Raw genomic sequence first — 18,620 nt, forward strand, 5'->3', positions numbered from 1 at the left:
CTATTGCCCCACCACTGGATCCTGAGCCTTCAGCTCCCTGGGTTCTAACATCTGGTAATCCCTCCTTAAATCTCTCTTCCTATAAGATGCTCCATAAAATTCATGCCCTTGTCAACGCTTTTGGTCACCTGTCCGGATATAATGATGACATTAGGGAGCACTCCCTTGTTTTTCTTTAAATTAGTTCATAGAATCTTTACACCTACCTGAGCGAGCAAATGGGGTTTCAGGATAAGACGATAAGCAAACGATGCACCTCTGACAGTGTACCACTCCTTCTACAAGTCACTGGAGCACCAGTCTAAATTTCAGTGCCCTGGTTGCGAGCCCACTATAAATCTACAATCTGCTGTCACAGGCTTGGCTGAGATACATGTGGTACGTTGAGCATTGACCTTCTGGGCTTTGAACCCTCATTAGCATGCCCACAGATTCATGAATACCTGTGATCAAGAGTGTATTATTCCATGCCCCCTAGAGTCCAAACCAGTAAACTCCAGGACGGGTTTTTCCTTCTACCGTCTGGCAATGTACCTGGGGAGCCCACACAGGGCTGCCTCTCATTTTGCAGTGAGTATGCTAACCATCTGTTTGACGTCAGCAGAGGGCCATTAATAAGAACTCCAGAAGCTGGTTCTTTGCTCCAAGCTATTGGTTCCCCATGCCAGCTGCCCTTCCCCCCACACAAGGCAGCCACACCGTCATCTCTTGCCACTCTCCCTTCCCAGCTTAACTCTTTTCTCTATGATGTACTGGAAGGTGGTTGAGCTTTAGATTTGAAGGCTGTCACACCCACACAAGTAATTTCCTGCACCCTTTCTTTGCCTATTTAAAGGGACACTGCTGCTCTCTGCAGACTGGCCTTGTTGCTTGCCTATGTGAAATCTCGAGTCGTCAGTCAGTAGCCCATATTGTAGCCTCAAGCTACTTACCTGCCAGGAAGATCAATGCTAGTTGTGCCAACCCTTCATTTAAAGGGCTTGGGGTGGGGTGGGGGGGAATTGGGAACTTCCTCACTCTCAGTCCTTAAGTATCCCGTGTATACATCATGGGGTATGTCTGCTAGGTTTTGCCTCATTGTCCTTCTGGAGAACCATAGAACATAGAATATGCACAGTACAGACCCTTTGGCCATCGATGTTGTGCTGAACTACATATTCCTACCAAAAATAAATTACAAAACCTTTGCTACCTTGAAATCCTCTATATTCCTTTCATCCATTTGTCTGTCTGTCTCTTAAATGCCCCTAATGTTTCAGCCTCCACCATCATCACTGGCAGGGCATTCCAGGCACCCACAACTCACTGTGTGTAAAAAAAAAAATAAACATACCCCTGATGTCTCCCCTAAACTTTCCTCCCTTCACGTTGTAGAGATTCCCCCTTGTGTTTGCTATTCCTGCCCTGGGAAAACGGCGCTGGCTATTCTATCTATGGTTCTCAGAATCATGTAGACCTCTACTAAGTCTCCTCTCATCCTTCTATGCTCCAAAGAGAAAAGCCCCAGCTCTGCCAATCCAGTCAACATCGTGGTAAATCTCCTCTGCACCCTCTCCATAGCTTCCACATTCTTCCTATAATGAGGAGACCAAAACAGGACACAATACTCTAAGTTTGGTCTCACCCTTCTGGAGTTCTGTAACAGAGTAAAACCATACATTTAGCCACAGACAAGCCACTCTTAGCCCTGTAGTATTTCTACTGCTAGGTATTGGCCTCATCGGGTGAATGCACAGCTAGGAGTGGAGCATGTTGACTAGTTCCATCTTGCTGAATGCTGAGATCACAGGTCTCACCCTCACCCTCCAAAAACATACGATGTTTGTAGGTTGATTGACATATTTTGGGGGTGCAGACTCATGGTCCGGTAGGGCCTGTTTCCATGCTGTATCTCTTTAAAACAAAAAAGATTTGTCCTCAGCATTCCTGGGACAGAGAGCAGATAATGAACCCAGAATTCCCACCCTTGATCTCCTCCCAATGACTTTTGGATGCACGTCTGAGATGAGGATGGGATTGGAAACAGTAGTAAGATGCTCCAAAATCAAATAACAGCTGTGTTCAGTTTCTCAACCAAGATGGATCCTGCCCTCCTCTGATCGGAAGTGGCAGCCCTGATCCCTGCCTTCCTTCACTAAGCACCCACCCTGCCCCACGCTCCCATCAGCAGCTTCCTCACTGCAGCCAGTGAGGTTATTGTGATATGAGGCATAACCGTTCATTATCATGTTCATCTACAAATCAGAGATCAAGTTGTACATTTCCCAGAGACAAGAAAGAGTGAGGGTGCTGGAATCTGGAGCAAAAAATAAGCCTGCTGGGGGAGCTCAGTGGGTGGACCAGCATAGGTGGGAGAGAAAGAGCGATCGACGTTTCAAGTTTTGATGAAGGGTTCTGATCCAGAACATGGATCATTCTTTTTCTCCCACTGATGCTGCTTGAGTGTGTCCCTCCAGTGGATCATTCATTTTCCCCTCTCTGCATGGGATGAAACCTGATTGCAGATCCCAAACTTTGTCAGTGCACAGAGCCCAACTCTGGGACCATGCCATTGTGTATGGATCTTCCACTCTGGCCTGCAACAATCATAATTTACTGAAAATCCATGGAAACAAAAGCAGGAGGAGATCATTCATTCCCTGTACCTGCTCTGCTCTTCAGCAAGATCATGACTGATCTTCTACCCTCTTGCCACTTTCCTTCTCTTATGCCACAAACCTTGATCCCTATAATATCTGAAAATACATGTTTTTTTTTACATTTAGACATACAGCACAGTAACAGGCCCTTTTGGTTCACGAGCCCATGCTGCCTAATTACACCCAATTGATCTACAGCTCCCGGTACGTTTTGTAAAGTGGGAGGAACCGGAGCCCCCAGGGAAAGTCCACGCGGACATAGGGAGAAAATACAAACTCCATACAGACAGCATGGGATTCGAACCCCGGTACCAATTACTGTCACAGCATTGTGTTAACCAAGCCGCCCCAGTGCAGTATTCACTGTCTTGAATAAACTGAACTACTGAATCTCCATAACCCTCCAGAATAGTGAATTCCAAAGGTTTACTGCCCTTTGAGTGAAGGAATGTGTTTTTGTTTCAGTCCTGACTGGTGGACCCTTAATTGTGTCCTGTCAGCCCTGCCACTAGAACACCCTACCACACAAACTCTGGAGGCAGAGAAAATATCATCCTTTTATCCATCCTGCTGAGTCCATGAAGTCTTTTGTACGTTGGAATGAGATCACTTCTCATTCTTCTAAACACAAAAGAATGTAGACCCATTGTACAACAATAAACAGCTATCCCAGGAATCAGGTTAACCATCATTCCACTCCATCAAACATATTCTGTAACACAGAAGCAGTAGAAGGTTGGGCCCTGGGGAGTGTTGTACAGTTACATCATTCTCTGAAAGGAGTGTCTTGGTTAGACAGGATGGGGATGATGGTGGTCTGCTGCGTTTGCCTTCATTAGTCAGGGCATTGAGTGCAGGAGTTAGGACATCATGTTACCTACCGCTGTAAGGCCAGTTTGGAATACTATGGGCAGTTCTGCTTACCTTGCTATTGAAAGGACGTCATTAAACTGGAAAGGGTGCATAAAAGAGTCATGAGGTTGTTACCAGGAGTGGATGGCTTGAGTTCAGGAATGATTGGATAGGACTTTTTCTCCCTGGAGCTTACAAGGCTGGGCAGTGTCCTTATGGAGATATTAAAAAAAATAATTTGGGGCAGAGATAAGATAAATAGTCAAGCTTCCCCCCCACCCCGTGTCGGACAAACTAAAAGTGGAAGACATGGGTTAAGGTAAGGGGGAACATGTTTCCACACAGAGGGTGGTATGTGTATTGGAATTACCAGAGGAAGTGGTACAGTCATGACATTGGTGATATTTGGACAACAGCATCGATAAGAAAGATTTTGAGAGACACAATCAAACACAGACAAATGGGGCTCGTTCACATGATCAACTTGTTCGGCCAAATAACTTGCTTCCGTGCTGTACTACCCTTCCTTACATAGACCAGACCTGTATACAATATTCCAGGTGCATTCTCACAAGGGCCCTTTTAAACTGGAGTCTATGGATAATTACAATAATTACCCTCCAAGGAACTCCTAGATCTTCAACGTTTTGCCCTCCTGAGGAATGTGGCAGGAGCTCAGATTCATTTCGGTTCTCCAATCAGTCTTGCTCCATTCCCTGCTCTATTTCTCCCCCCCCCCACCCCTTTTCAATTGTTAGACCAATTGCCTCATGAAAGTCCCTGTTGAATCTCCTACCACCACCCTTTTGGCCCAGCGTGTTCCAGATTAACAACTGGCTGTTAAAAAAATGTATATATATATTTCTTCTCCTTTCCCTTTTTGTGTTTATGTGATCCTTTTCAATCCCACCACAGTTTCTCTGTGCTTACCAGATCAAAGCCCGTTTTGATCAGCTCGACTGAATGTACCCAGAGGCCCTTCCATTCCTGCAGCAGTGACCCAAAGCCCTTTATTGTTTTGGAGTAACTGGTCCATTTTTGTGGGTGAAGAGATCTATCAACATTGTACCAACAATCTTCCTCACTTGTGGTATCAGAAATGAACACAGTATTCTCAACAATGTCCAATATGAGGTTGGTACATTGTCTCCATCCAATTTGAGCATCTCTCCACAGATGAGAACTGTTCACTGCTCAGTGGTTAGAAGCATGGGTGAGGAGTGGGGTGGGGGTCCTCTCTAGGGGAGGAAAATGAGCAGCAGCCCCAGTGGCCACAAGTTCCACTGTCACCATCAGCTGCGCTGTGACACCCCTGGCCAGCATCTGGCTCCTTCATTTTCCATTGCATGAGTTTGGTGGGATGGTTCATTCTGTCCCTGTCATGGTAATGGAATGGGATTAAATATGGCTGCTGGTTAGGGATTTTTGTGGCACTTTTCACAACTACTTGGCTTTTCAATGGGTCAAGAGTTTCGTGCCTCACTGGTATTTGATGGCTTCCCAATAGTAAATGGCTCTTGTTTCCGTACAAGTTGCTGAGAGCTGTTCTTGCAGTACAGAGGCCATTGTTGCACAACGGTTTGGCGAAAGCAGCAGTACCCCTTGCATAATTTCCCAGACCCTATTGGCAAGGATGCATTCTCCAAGAAAAAGGGGAGTGGTGTCATTTCCAGAGCAGCCATCATAAGGATAGCATGCGGTGCAGCCAATATGAAAGATCTGATTGGGGGGGAGGGGTGTACATTTCTCATTACCAATCAGGAAAGGTCTTGGCATTTGAAATCTTTGATAATCAGGCATTCTGATAAAGGATTGAGAATCTGCTTGGGGGACCATCCAGTTGGGACCGCCATTATTTTTTACCTTCCAGGCTCTGATGATATTTTGTTTAGAGCACGGTCTGCTTGTCTTGTGATCAATGGCATTCCCTTGGGTAACTATCGATCTAACCATGCTCCCCTACCCTGGAAGTGTTTATTTGGACAGGGTAGATGGGCAGCAGCATCTGGGGACCTCAGCAGCTGACGCCATCACCTGAGCCTTGTGCAGGTGCTTGGAGTCCATTAGCTTTTGATTGCAGTTTGGGAACTGCCAGTCCACACTGCTCCATGTCTGATTTTCCAGTGAACTGCTTGTTCACATTTGTCCACTGCAGGCAATGGGAAGCAGGCTGGAGGACTGGGGGAATCTCCCCTCCCACTGTGCATTGGATGAGCTTCCTAATCAGTCACCAGGACACCCTGGATTGCTATGCATCTCATAAGAGACCCTGCTAATTTGTTTTGATGCAGAGAGGAGCAACCATAAACAACAACCAGTGACAAAACTTAAAAGTGACCGGATTAACAAAAAGAAAATTGGGAATTAGGGAGCAGGGTGTTTAAAACCTTTACCACAGGTACTTTTACACATTGAAGATTGAATTGTTGAAGTCGACTACTTGGGAGACGAGACCCTTGGAGAAAGGATCTGCTCTGGGAGTTTGCAAGTGGATCCACAGCTTCTGTGCTCCGAGTCCAGGCAAAAGGAGTCCTATTGATTGGCTGCACAAGGTCAGCCTTGATGGATTAAGGGGCTCTAGCTTTCTGTAGCAGGGCTGGGGAATGTGGCGTGTCCTTTCCCTGCGCCCAGAGCTGAAGGATGAAGGAGAATGCCCTGGCAGAGTGCCGTCCGACATCGCCTCATGGGTACAGGTGCTTCTGGTGCTGGGACGCAGCTTGACAACCTGCCTAAATATCTGTTTGTGTGTCTGTCTCCAGAAGAAAGCTCTCACAAGCTGGCCATCGAGACCCTGGAGGAATTGGACTGGTGCTTGGATCAACTGGAGACCCTACACACCAGGCATTCTGTCAGTGAAATGGCATCCAACAAGGTGAGCTGGGAAAATGGGTTGGTGTGCGATGGGAGGGAGGACAGCTTGGTGCAGGACACAAACCATAAGCTTCCCTCTGTCCTCTATATGTCACCTTCACATACTGATTATTCCTTTCCCTTCCAACTCTCCCCTCACTCTACAAGGGGGTCTGCTGAGGAACACCCTGGATATGGGCCAGGCGAGGGTTTTCACCCTCAGCTGGAGTGGGCTTTGGAGAGGAGAGTGGTCAAAATGTGGTGAACAAAAAAACAGTGTGCATGCCTCAAATGTACCTACCATTCCAACCTGATCTTGCCCCTATGCCCCATCTCCGTTACCTGAAGGCGCATAATAGCTCTGAATGAGCCCAGCGTCATCAGTGATGCTGCTTTTAGGTTGAGACCCAGTGGTGGATTAAGTACCACCCGGGCTCCTAGGCTGAGCTTTAGTAAGGCCCCCCCCACCCTCTGCAGTGGTGTATCTCGGGAAAATAGTGCCTATGGCAAGCACTGAAATTGCACCCCCACCCCATTAAAACTTACTTCAACCCTTCACCCTGCAACCATCCCTCGCCACCGCCAAGCCATCCACTTCGCCTTCCCCACCTGTCCTCACCACTGTAGAACTCTAACATAGTCCTATCCAACGTTGTGTTGGATATATTGAGATATTGGAAAATAAGCTACACCTTAAGACAATTGCTTCAATTTTTAAAAAAAACTATAAATGTAGATATGCATATTATTATTTACCTATTTTTCTCCCTTTTGTATATATTTACTTGTATACAATTGATTTATTATGTGCCAGTATTCGTCATTTATTATGTAGACTCAAATGTTAAGCTCAATAAAAATAAGAAAGAAACAAAGAAAAGAAAAAAACCCTCTGCCTACTTCAAAGGCCAGCATTTGCTGAATGAAAGTAGCAATCTTCATTCCCCAGACCAGAGTAGAGTGGCCAAAGTTAAAGGTGCTGAGAGGCTGTCACTGTCCCCATGGGCACCCTCTCTTACCTTCAGTGGAAAGGGGACTCTCGGCGCCAAGCACCCGGTGAGAGATAAGCAAGAAGATGCCAAAGCCCACGCTCAAACATCCTTCAGTGCCCACCCTCCTCAGCCCTGGCTCCGACAGGGGACCGGGGAGGGTTTGGAGTCGGGTATTGGGAGCTCCAGTGTTGGCTGAGGGGAGGGTTCGAAGTTGGCCGTCAGGAGCTCCGGTAAAGGCCAAAGGGAGGGTTCGGAGTTGGTGTTAGGGGTTCTGGTGTAGGTTGAGGAGAGGGTTTGGAGTCAGGTGTCGGGAGCTCCAGTGACTGGAGCAGAGGAACCCACACCAGGATGTGGCTGCGACCCGATTCCGATGGCATGGATGTACTTATGTTGCTCCGGGCCTGAGCTGTTGATGGGTAACAGTCTCCACGGTTACGGTCCATAACCTTGGCGCTGACCGTCAAGGCAACAGTTGCTACTGATCTCTATTCACATCATCAGCTGCACGATAGTACTGCCCCCACACCCCACAACATCTACTTTCATTGGCCATATGTCCTCCCCTCTCTGGGGATGTCAGCGCTTCATTTACCTGTTGGGCGATCCGTCAAATCACAGATGGGCTCCCTGACCTCTGAGCCCCTAGGCTTCAGCCTACTCCTGCCACTGTGGAGACCTGTGAAACCATGATACAACCTGTCCTCTCAGGAACATGCCATGATCTCACAGTATTAACTGGGAAGATGATTAAGAGATTTGGCTCTTCCATTGCCTCTGCCTCAGTCTGTCTTTGAGCCAACAATTTCTGTAAGGGTCAAAGTCTCCTGTTAGCTAATTTCATCCTCTCTTTATGAAGCAAGTGAACTTGTAACGACACAAGCAGTGAATCTTGGAGCTATATGCGAGGTTATCAAGGTGGTTTCTTTACAATGTAATCTTCATCAGCCTTTGGCCTCTGATCAAAATTGCAAGGCCTCTGACTGCGGACATTTTAGGGGACTGGGGAGGTACAGGGATGTCATGTGAATTCTCTGGTTTTCCATGCAGAGGTCACATTAAGGTAAAATACATTAAACACCAGTGCGAGCAAGCAACAGTCATTGAGTCGCAGCTCAGACATAGGCCCTCCAGCCCAAGTGTCCATGCTGACAACTTCACAGAACCCATTAAATCCCCGCTAGTTCCACTATTCACCACTTCACTCGGAGGAACTTCGCCCTGGTGCCCTATTCACTTCCGCACCCTGCATGCTTTTGGGATGTGGGAAAAAGACGGAGCAGTCAGAGAAATCTCTCGCAGCAGAGAGCTCCACACAGGCCGGACTGAAGGGCAGGATTGGACCCAGGTAACCAGAGCTGAGAGACCAACTGCACTATTGTGCAGCCTCAACAGTGATCACAGATTGAAATTCAGGAATATTTTATTCACTTGGAGGACAACCTTTAGTACACATTGTGGGGATCGCTTTTAAACCCTGCAAAACTTCAGTATTGGCTCCTGTATATTGACAGAGTACAGTAGGTAAAAGAAGAATATCTCTCACTTGTCTGTTACTGTCCAGCCTTTGTGCATGTCTCAGGGTTATCTCCTGTTCCAATACAGAAGAATCTCATGGGGGCATTTTCTCCTTGGGCCTGCTCACTTCAGTGAGGTCATGGCTGATCTGGTCTTTGACCTCAGCACTGTTTTCCTGTCTGATACCAGGTCCCTTCATAACTGTGCAGACCAAAAGTCCTGTATCATAGCTGTGAACATCCATCTCCACAGCTTTCTGACATCCAGGCTTCAGTACACAGCAGTAAAAGGGAATAATTCTCTGCTAACAGTAGTCACATTTCAAAAGGAAATCAGGGGCTGTGTGGCAGTTGAAGCGATAATAAAAAAAAGTGCTTTAGGAATCCAGGGCCTGCTGTCTTTCTGAGTGTGATGGTACAGATTCTATCACCAATGAGTACATATACAGATTGTAGTGCGGGATGACTGTGATTGGCTGAGAGTGTAGCCACACCTACTGGCAGGTCTTAAAGGATTGCTCCTAGCCAGACTAGGTCAATCTGGACTGGTCGACCTACTTGTGATATGCTCCAGTCTTTTAGTTAATAAAAGCCTTGGTTTGGATCAACAAGTCTTTGGTTCTTTCGACGCGCACTACACCGAGGGATTCCAATGAAACAATAAAAAGTACGAAAGGATTTAAATCTACTCAGGTTACAAGCAACGCTGTGAATGGGAGTAATTTCATTGATTGGGACTGTATCTAATAAACAGGAGGTTTATCTATTAAAGTTTCATAGGATGGTCCACCACCAATTACAATTCTACACCATGGCCATCAGTGAATAGGGATTTGATCCACTGATGTTGTCTTCGATGGAAATGACTAAGCGAGAATTGGATTATTTGGATTTGTGTAGCTTCGCTACATCTGATTCCGTTATTAAGGTCTTGAGGATGTTTCGTGAGTGATGTGTCTATGGTCTCAGTTGTCTTATGCTCAGTATTAGCACTCCAATGTTACCAGACATACCAATGTCTTTATTTAACCCATTACTTTTCTCAACAGTTTAAGAGAATGTTGAATCGTGAATTAACCCAGCTATCTGAAATGAGCCGTTCAGGAAACCAGGTCTCTGAGTTCATATCCAATACATTTTTAGGTGAGTGCACTAATATGTCCAATATTAGGTCATAAGATATGAGATGCAAAGACCATCATTCTTTATAAAACTATAAGAGAGAAAGGTGATTGTTATAACTATAGTTGCTGTTCACTGTTAGTTATTGCTGGAAGAATTGTTGCTAGTGTCATCTAGGAATGCCTACAACAGCTGCTAAGTTATGTCTTCCCTCAATAATAATGTGGATTTGGGGCTGGAAGGTCTTGATATTGCATTTTCTATATGGCAATTTTAAGAAAAGTTAGTTACCATATTACTACCTTTGTGGATTTAACCAAAGCATTTGTCACCTGCAGCAATCAGCGCACACATGGGTTATACTGTAGATCTTTGCCTCGTATACAATGTTTCAGGCCTGTCGACTCGGTTCCTATGGAGGCTGCGGGATGGGCTGAGTTTTTCCAGCACTTTTGTGCATTAACTCCAATCACACCATCAGCACCCTTTCTTGTTTCACATCACTTGCAGTCCTATTGAAAACAGGATGTCCATCAAATCTGTTGAGCCTTGCACATCTTTTCCATGGTGACATAAAAGGCCACAAATGTGTTTGACGTGGGCAGCTTAGAGGTGAAAAGTAAGGATGCCCCCATGTCACTGGAGTCTTTGGAATCTTCGTAGCTTTCCCCGAATGGAGTGCTTTTAAACGTGGAAAGTTGAGTACATCAACATCCAAGAACAAATGGGAAACTTTTTAACTCATGGCAACAACTAAAGCCAAGAAGATGCTTAGCATGGAATTTTTATTTGCTGAAGATCCTACTTGTATAACCCATGACGATAATTCACTACAGAATGTCTTGTTATTAGGTGTATTCGCATAAAGAAACAGCTATTTTAGCAGAGCAGGTTTTTCAAGATCCACTTTCACACCCAATGAGGAGTAATTGGAAATCATAGATAAGCCTAGGTGTCTTAGTTTTGCGGGTGAACACCACCCTTTCAGCGGATGAAGAATTTACATTGGATAAGCCGTGGATGGACTAAAAGGTGGAGCACCAACTCCGAGCTCACCATCATGACCAGAAAGTTCCATGAACAAAGCTTGCATTCTTGCCATGCTCATATCTGGAAGAGAATTATGGACAGTTTATGCATACCATGAGCATAGTCAAGCAGCAGCTTCCACCTCATTCGTGATATCAATTGGCAGAGTTATCCTCATTAAGGATTTTTTTTTTTTTTCAATTAATTTTTTTATTTTTCACACCATAAATCACAATAGCCATGATATACACTTTTTCTTTTCCACACATTTACAGTGACTTTTTCTCCCCCCCCCCCCTCCTCCCAAGCCACCCCCCCACCCCCCCCCCCCTCTCATCCATTTTAGGTATACAATCTAGGTTGCATTAATTCAGTCAGACAATGTTGTCATTCAACAAAAATACACCAGAAATTCTACTGAGTCCATTCTTTTCTTTTCTTCTCCTTCCATCAACTTAGGTAATGTTTGTTCCCGGTAGGTTTTCGCTATTGTATTTAATGTAAGGCTCCCATACTTGTTCGAATATTTCAATATTATTTCTTAAACTATATGTTATTTTTTCTAATGGAATACATTTATTCATTTCTATATACCATTGTTGTATTTTCAAATTATCTTCCAATTTCCAGGTTGACATAATACATTTTTTTGCTACGGCTAGGGCTATCTTGACAAATCTTTTTTGTGCATCTTCCAAGTCAATTCCAAATTCTTTATTTTTTATGTTACTTAGGAGAAAGATCTCTGGATTCTTTGGTATATTGTTTTCTGTTATTTTATTTAATATCTGATTGAGATCATCCCAAAATTTTTCTACTCTCTCACATGTCCAGATTGCATGAATTGTTGTTCCCCTTTCTTTTTTACATCGAAAACATCTATCAGATACTGTTGGGTCCCATTTATTTAACTTTTGCGGTGTAATGTATAGTCTGTGTAACCAATTATATTGTATCATACGCAGCCTCGTATTTATTGTATTTCTCATCGTTCCAGAGCATAACTTCTCCCATGTTTCCTTTTTTATCTTTATATTTAAATCTTGTTCCCATTTTTGTTTAGTTTTACCATTTGTTTCCTCATTCTCCTTTTCTTGCAGTTTAATATACATATTTGTTATAAATCTTTTGATTAACATTGTATCTGTAATCACATATTCAAGGTTACTTCCCTCTGGTAAACTCAAATTGCTTCCTAATTTATCTTTCAAGTAGGATCTCAGTTGGTAATATGCCAGCGCTGTATCTCCAGTTATATTGTACTTATCTCTCATTTGTTCAAAGGATAAGAATCTACTTCCTGAAAAACAATTTTCTATTCTTTTAATCCCTTTTTTTTCCCATTTTCTAAAGGCAAGGTTGTCTATTGTAAAATGGAGTAGCTTATTTTGCGTCAATATTAGTTTTGGTATTTGGTAATTTATTTTATTTCTTTCTACATGAATCTTCTTCCATATATTGAGGAGATGGTGTAATACTGGAGAAGTTCTATGTTGTACCAATTTTTCGTCCCATTTATATAATATGTGTTCAGGTATCTTTTCCCCTATTTTATCTAATTCTAGTCTCGTCCAGTCTGGTTTTTCCCTTGTTTGATAAAAATCTGATAGGTACCTTAATTGTGCGGCTCTATAATAATTTTTAAAGTTTGGCAATTGTAAGCCTCCTTGTTTATACCATTCTGTTAATTTATCTAGTGCTATCCTCGGTTTCCCCCCTCTCCATAAAAATCTCCTTATTATTTTCTTTAACTCTTTGAAGAATTTTTCTGTCAGTTGTATTGGCAATGCCCGAAATAAGTATAGTATCCTTGGAAAAATGTTCATTTTAATACAGTTTATCCTTCTTATCAGTGTTAGTGGTAGCTCTTTCCAATGCTCTAAATCGTCCTGTAATTTTTTCATTAGTGGATTGTAATTGAGTTTATATAATTGGCCTAGATTTTTGTTTATTTGCACACCTAGGTATCTTATTGCCTGCATTTGCCATCTGAATGGGGATTCCTCCTTAAATTTTGAGAAATCCGCGTTATTCATAGGCATTGCTTCACTTTTATTTATGTTTATCTTGTATCCCGACACTTCTCCATATTCCTTCAATTTCTTATATAGTTCTTTTATTGATAGTTCTGGTTCTGTTAAGTACACTATCACATCATCCGCAAACAGACTGATTTTATATTCCCTGTCTTTTATTTTTATTCCTTTTATATTATTATCTATTCTTATCGATTCTGCTAGTGGTTCTATAGCTAGCGCAAACAATAATGGTGATAGCGGGCATCCCTGCCGCGTTGACCTGCTTAAGTTAAATTGCTTTGATACATGTCCATTTACTGTCACTTTCGCTAACGGTCCCTCATATAATGCTTTAATCCAATTAATAAACTTCTCCGGTAAACTGAATTTTTGCAATACTTTGAACAAGTAATTCCATTCTACTCTGTCGAAGGCCTTCTCTGCGTCTAAAGCAACTGCTACTGCCGGTGCTTTATTTCCTTCTACTGCATGAATTAAGTTAATAAATTTACAAATATTGTCTGTTGTGCGTCTTTTTTTGATAAATCCAGTTTGGTCTAAATTTACCATTTTCGGTACCTGTTCTGCTAATCTGTTTGCTAGTAGTTTAGCTATTATCTTATAATCTGTGTTTAGCAGAGATATTGGTCTATATGACGCTGGTGAGAGTGGATCTTTCCCTTGTTTTAGTATCACTGTAATTATTGCTGTTTTACATGAATCTGGTAAGTTTTGTGTCTCATCAATCTGGTTGATTACATCCAGGAGGGGCGGTATTATTAGGTCTTTAAATGTTTTGTAGAATTCTATTGGGAGTCCATCCTCTCCTGGTGTCTTATTATTTGGTAAATTTTTTATTATCTCTTGTATTTCTACTGTTCCAAATGGTTCTGTTAATTTATTTTGTTCCTCTATTTGTAGTTTTGGTAGTTCAATTTTAGTCAAAAATTCATCTATTTTCCCTTCTTTCCCTTCGTTTTCAGTTCGGTATAATTGTTCATAGAATTCTCTGAAGTTTTCCTTAATTTCTTTTGGATTATATGTAATTTGTTTGTCTTTTTTCCTTGTTGCCAATACCATTTTCTTAGTTTGCTCTGTCTTAAGCTGCCATGCTAAGATTTTGTGTGTTTTTTCACCTAGTTCATAATATTTCTGTTTTGTCTTCATTATATTCTTCTCCACCTTATATGTTTGTAATGTTTCATATTTTATTTTTTTATCCGCCAATTCTCTTCTTTTGGTTGTATCTTCCTTTATTGCTAATTTTTTTTCTATGTTTATTATTTCCCTTTCCAACTGCTCTGTTTCCTGATTATAGTCCTTCTTCATCTTGGTTGCATAACTTATTATTTGCCCTCTAATGAATGCTTTCATTGCGTCCCATAGTATAAACTTATCTTCCACTGATTCCGTATTTACTTCAAAGTACATTTTTAATTGTTTTTCAATAAATTCTCTAAAATCCTGTCTTTTAAGTAGCATGGGGTTTAATCTCCATCTATACATTCTTGGAGGGATGTCCTCTAGCTCTATTGCCAATAACAGGGGTGAGTGGTCCGATAATAGTCTAGCTTTATATTCCGTTTTCCTAACTCTCCCTTGAATGTGGGCTGATAACAGGAATAGGTCTATCCTTGAGTATGTTTTATGTCTAGTCGAGTAGTATGAGTATTCCTTTTCTTTTGGGTTTTGTTTCCTCCATATGTCCATAAGTTTCATTTCTTGCATTGATTTAATTATAAATTTGGTTACTTTGTTCTTCCTGTTAATTTTTTTCCCCGTTTTATCCATATTTGGATCCAAATTCAGATTGAAATCCCCTCCTATTAGTATGTTCCCTTGCGTATTAGCTACCTTCAAAAAGATATCTTGCATAAACTTTTGATCTTCATCGTTAGGTGAATATATATTAAGTAGATTCCAAAGCTCCGAATATATCTGACATTTTATCATAACATATCTCCCTGCTGGATCTATTATTTCCTCTTCTATTTTAAATGGCACATTTTTGCTAATTAATATAGCCACTCCTCTTGCTTTTGAATTATACGATGCTGCTGTTACATGTCCTACCCAATCTCTCTTTAATTTCTTGTGCTCCAATTCAGTTAAGTGTGTTTCTTGGACAAATGCTATATCTATTTTTTCCTTTTTCAGTAAATTTAGTAGTTTCTTCCTTTTAACTTGGTTATGTATTCCATTAATATTCAGAGTCATATAGTTCAGCGTAGCCATTTTATATTTTGTTTATCTTCTCTTTCCGTTTTTCCATCATTACCTTTCCTCCTTTTCCATTTCTGTTTTCTTATTTTCAACTCTTTACCAGACAACATTCCTACAACATCCAACATTTTCCTTATTCTCCTATTTCTATCTTCTTTATCCCCAATCTCCCCTTCCCCTCCTGAGTTGTCCTTTATCCCTTGTCGGACAACCACATCTCCCCTCTCCGTTTGGATTTGCGAATCCACTCGCAAGCGTCAACTGATTTTGCAGTGACCGCTCTTTTCCCCCACCCAGCCCCCCCCAGAAAAGATTTCGCTTTTTATATGTCACAAAGGTCACTCTTTTAATTCCCTCCTTATTCTCTCTATTCCATTACCTTCCCTTATTAATTCTTGTCTATACTATCTATGTTTTCCTCTAATTACAGATACTTTCACATATGCCCATTGTCTCTATTCACTCTTATACCTCTTTACCCGCATACATATCAATCGTGGTCATTTTTACCCTCATTACCCGTCTTCATCCCTCAGTCTATTTTTGTCTTTACCCACATACATATCAATCGTGATCATTTTTGCTCTCATTACCCGTCTTCATCCCTCAGTCTATTTTTGTAATTGTTCTGCAAATTTTCGTGCTTCTTCTGGATCCGAGAATAGTCTGTTTTGTTGTCCTGGAATAAATATTTTCAATACCGCAGGATGCTTCAGTGTAAATTTATATCCTTTCTTCCATAAAATCGCTTTTGCTGTATTGAACTCTTTTCTCTTCTTTAGGAGTTCAAAGCTTATATCTGGATAAATGAAGATTTTTTGCCCTTTATACTCCAGTGGTTTTTTGCCATCTCTTACTTTTTCCATTGTCTTCTCCAGTACCTTTTCTCTTGTAGTATATCTTAGGAATTTTACTACAATAGATCTTGGTTTTTGTTGTGGTTGTGGTTTAGGGGCCAATGCTCTATGTGCCCTTTCTATTTCCATTTCTTGCTGTAGTTCTGGACATCCTAGGGCCTTAGGGATCCATTCTTTTATAAACTCCCTCATATTCTTGCCTTCTTCATCTTCCTTAAGGCCCACTATCTTTATGTTATTTCTTCTGTTATAATTTTCCATTATATCTATTTTTTGGGCTAGTAATTCTTGTGTCTCTTTAGTTTTTTTATTAGATTCCTCCAATTTCTTTTTTAAGTCTTCTACCTCCATTTCTGCTGCTATTGCCCGTTCTTCCATCTTGTCCATTTTTTTCCCCATTTCTGTTAAGGTCATATCCATTTTATTTATTTTCTTTTCTGTGTTGTTTATTCTTCTTCTTAAATCATTGAATTCCTGTGTTTGCCATTCTTTAAATGACTCCATGTATCCTCTAACAAGAGCAAGTATATCCTTTACCTTGCCTTTCCCTTTATCTATTTCACTGTACTCTTCCTCTTCTTCTTCCTCTGGGTTGGCCATCTGTTGTTTCTTTGTTGCCCTTTCCTCCTCTTCTTTCTTGTTTCCATTGTCTTCTGTGGTCTCTTCTTGCTGCAGGTGTTCTGCAGCTGTCGTTGCCGGCTGTGGAGATCGACTCCCCAGCTGGTCCCCCCTCCCGTCGGTGTGTTTTTTTTCATGCGCATCGCGCATGCGCGACTCCTCGCGCATGCGCGGTTGCGCACTTTTACTCGGCTCTGTGAGCCATTGTTGTAGTTCTTTTTCTACCGACCTGAGGTAGTGGGGTCTTCTCTCCACAGCGTGCCTCTTCGGACAGGTAAGGCCTTCACCTTTTGTCTCCATCTTCTTTCCACCTTTATACTCACTTTTCTTTAACTTGTATTTCTGTGCCTTTGTATTTTTTCTTGTTTTTCCCGACTTTTCTGGAGAGGGCTGGAGTTCACCGTCCGGCCACTACTCCATCACGTGACTCCTCCTCATTAAGGATTTTCAAAGGGAACCAATTGCAACAAAGACCAAGTTTCTACCCAAGGATTCAATGGCCCATTCACTCCAAAGGGAAAAACTGGAGCATTAATTAGGAGGTTTAAAATTAGTGTTTTTTTTTCTTAAGTAGGAAAATAATTCAGAGATTTTACTTTGGACCTGAAATATTGTTCCCTTTCGCACAGATCCAGCCTGATCTGCAGAGTATTCTCACTGACTTTATCTCAGATTTACAGTATCTGCAGTACTTTGCTTTTGATGAGACTGGGATTGATGGGACACCAATACCCCTGAGCATAAATCCCTCCCAAAGGTAGCGGACACAGCCAAGGACATCACACCCTCCCCACCATCGAGAATATCTACAATAAACGCTGCTGTCAGAGAGCACCAGTAATCACAAGGATCCATACACTCTGTTCTCACTGCGGCCATCAGGAAAGAGGTATCGGTGCCACAAGACTCACACCACCAGGTTCAGGAACAGCTGCTCCCCCTCCACCATCAGACTCCTCAATGACAAACTCAATCAGGGACTCATTTAAGGACTCGCACTTGTGCACTTTATTGCTTTTTTTTATTCACTCTGTATTGTACAGTCAGTTTGTTTACAATCATTATCTATTTACAGTTCTTTATTTGTTTACATGTATATGCTGTGTACAGTTTTTTTTTGCACTAACACTAAGTGGTAATTCTGCCTCTCTCACGTGACCAGTTAATCTACTAACCCGTAGGTCTTTGGAAGTTTTTCTAAACTTCTTTTCTGTTCTGTTCAAAGACAAACCACATGAAATGGAAGTGCCCAGAGGCAGAGAGAGGAAGCTGGAGACCATGGGACAAATCAGCGGCTTGAAACATAGCCTAAGTGTGATCTCCTCTGTGGATGTTCCACGATTCGGTGTGCAATCCAGCCAGGAAACTGAGCTGGCGATGGTACATGAGATATATTTTAACTTATCTGGTGGGTTGAGTGGGGGGGTATTGTTTTTGTGTCAAACAGAGAATCATGTTTGTAGATCCCTTCTGTCATTTAAGAGAAGGTTGGATGTGTACATGAAGGTGAGGGGGTTGGAGGGTTATTGGCGATGAGCGGGAGGTTTGAGCTAGTGGAGTTGTTCTAGTGAACCGGTGCGGACTCGAAAGGCCAACATGGCCTGTTTCCGCTCCGTAAATGGTTATATGGTTATAATGGAACACTTAGGTATTGGTGATGTCATAGTCCAGATACAGACTCTACACCCCCTCTATGCTCCCAATCAAGCACGACCAGAACTTGGACAGTTCAGATTTGACGCAGAGTAAAATTTCCTTTGCACTATCGCATCAAACACTCCCAGGGCAGTGATAGCACAAGTTACTTTTTATGTTGTCTTTTTTTCCATCAAATTTCTGTTAAATTTATATTTATATTGCCTTGTGTAAACTTCTTCATCAACCAGTTTAATCAGGCAAAATCTTT

At 42.1% G+C, this 18,620-nt stretch overlaps 1 protein-coding gene across 14 annotated transcripts in view; it reads left to right on the forward strand.

The window, feature by feature from the left end:
- The window catches only part of LOC138758638 (3',5'-cyclic-AMP phosphodiesterase 4C-like), a 230,259-nt gene that overhangs the window by 186,892 nt on the left and 24,747 nt on the right, over nt 1–18,620 (forward strand). For 13 of the 14 annotated variants that reach the window (XM_069927895.1, XM_069927899.1, XM_069927893.1 and 10 more), the window contains 3 exons: nt 6,251–6,363; nt 9,897–9,990; nt 17,940–18,094. In XM_069927895.1, coding sequence (XP_069783996.1) covers nt 6,251–6,363; nt 9,897–9,990; nt 17,940–18,094 — 362 coding nt within the window. The remainder of the gene's footprint in view (nt 1–6,250; nt 6,364–9,896; nt 9,991–17,939; nt 18,095–18,620) is intronic. The other variant, XM_069927889.1, reaches the window with a different exon arrangement.

The sequence above is a fragment of the Narcine bancroftii genome, chromosome 3 (assembly GCF_036971445.1).
Source record: "Narcine bancroftii isolate sNarBan1 chromosome 3, sNarBan1.hap1, whole genome shotgun sequence".
In the NCBI taxonomy this organism is placed as follows: Eukaryota; Metazoa; Chordata; class Chondrichthyes; order Torpediniformes; family Narcinidae; genus Narcine; species Narcine bancroftii.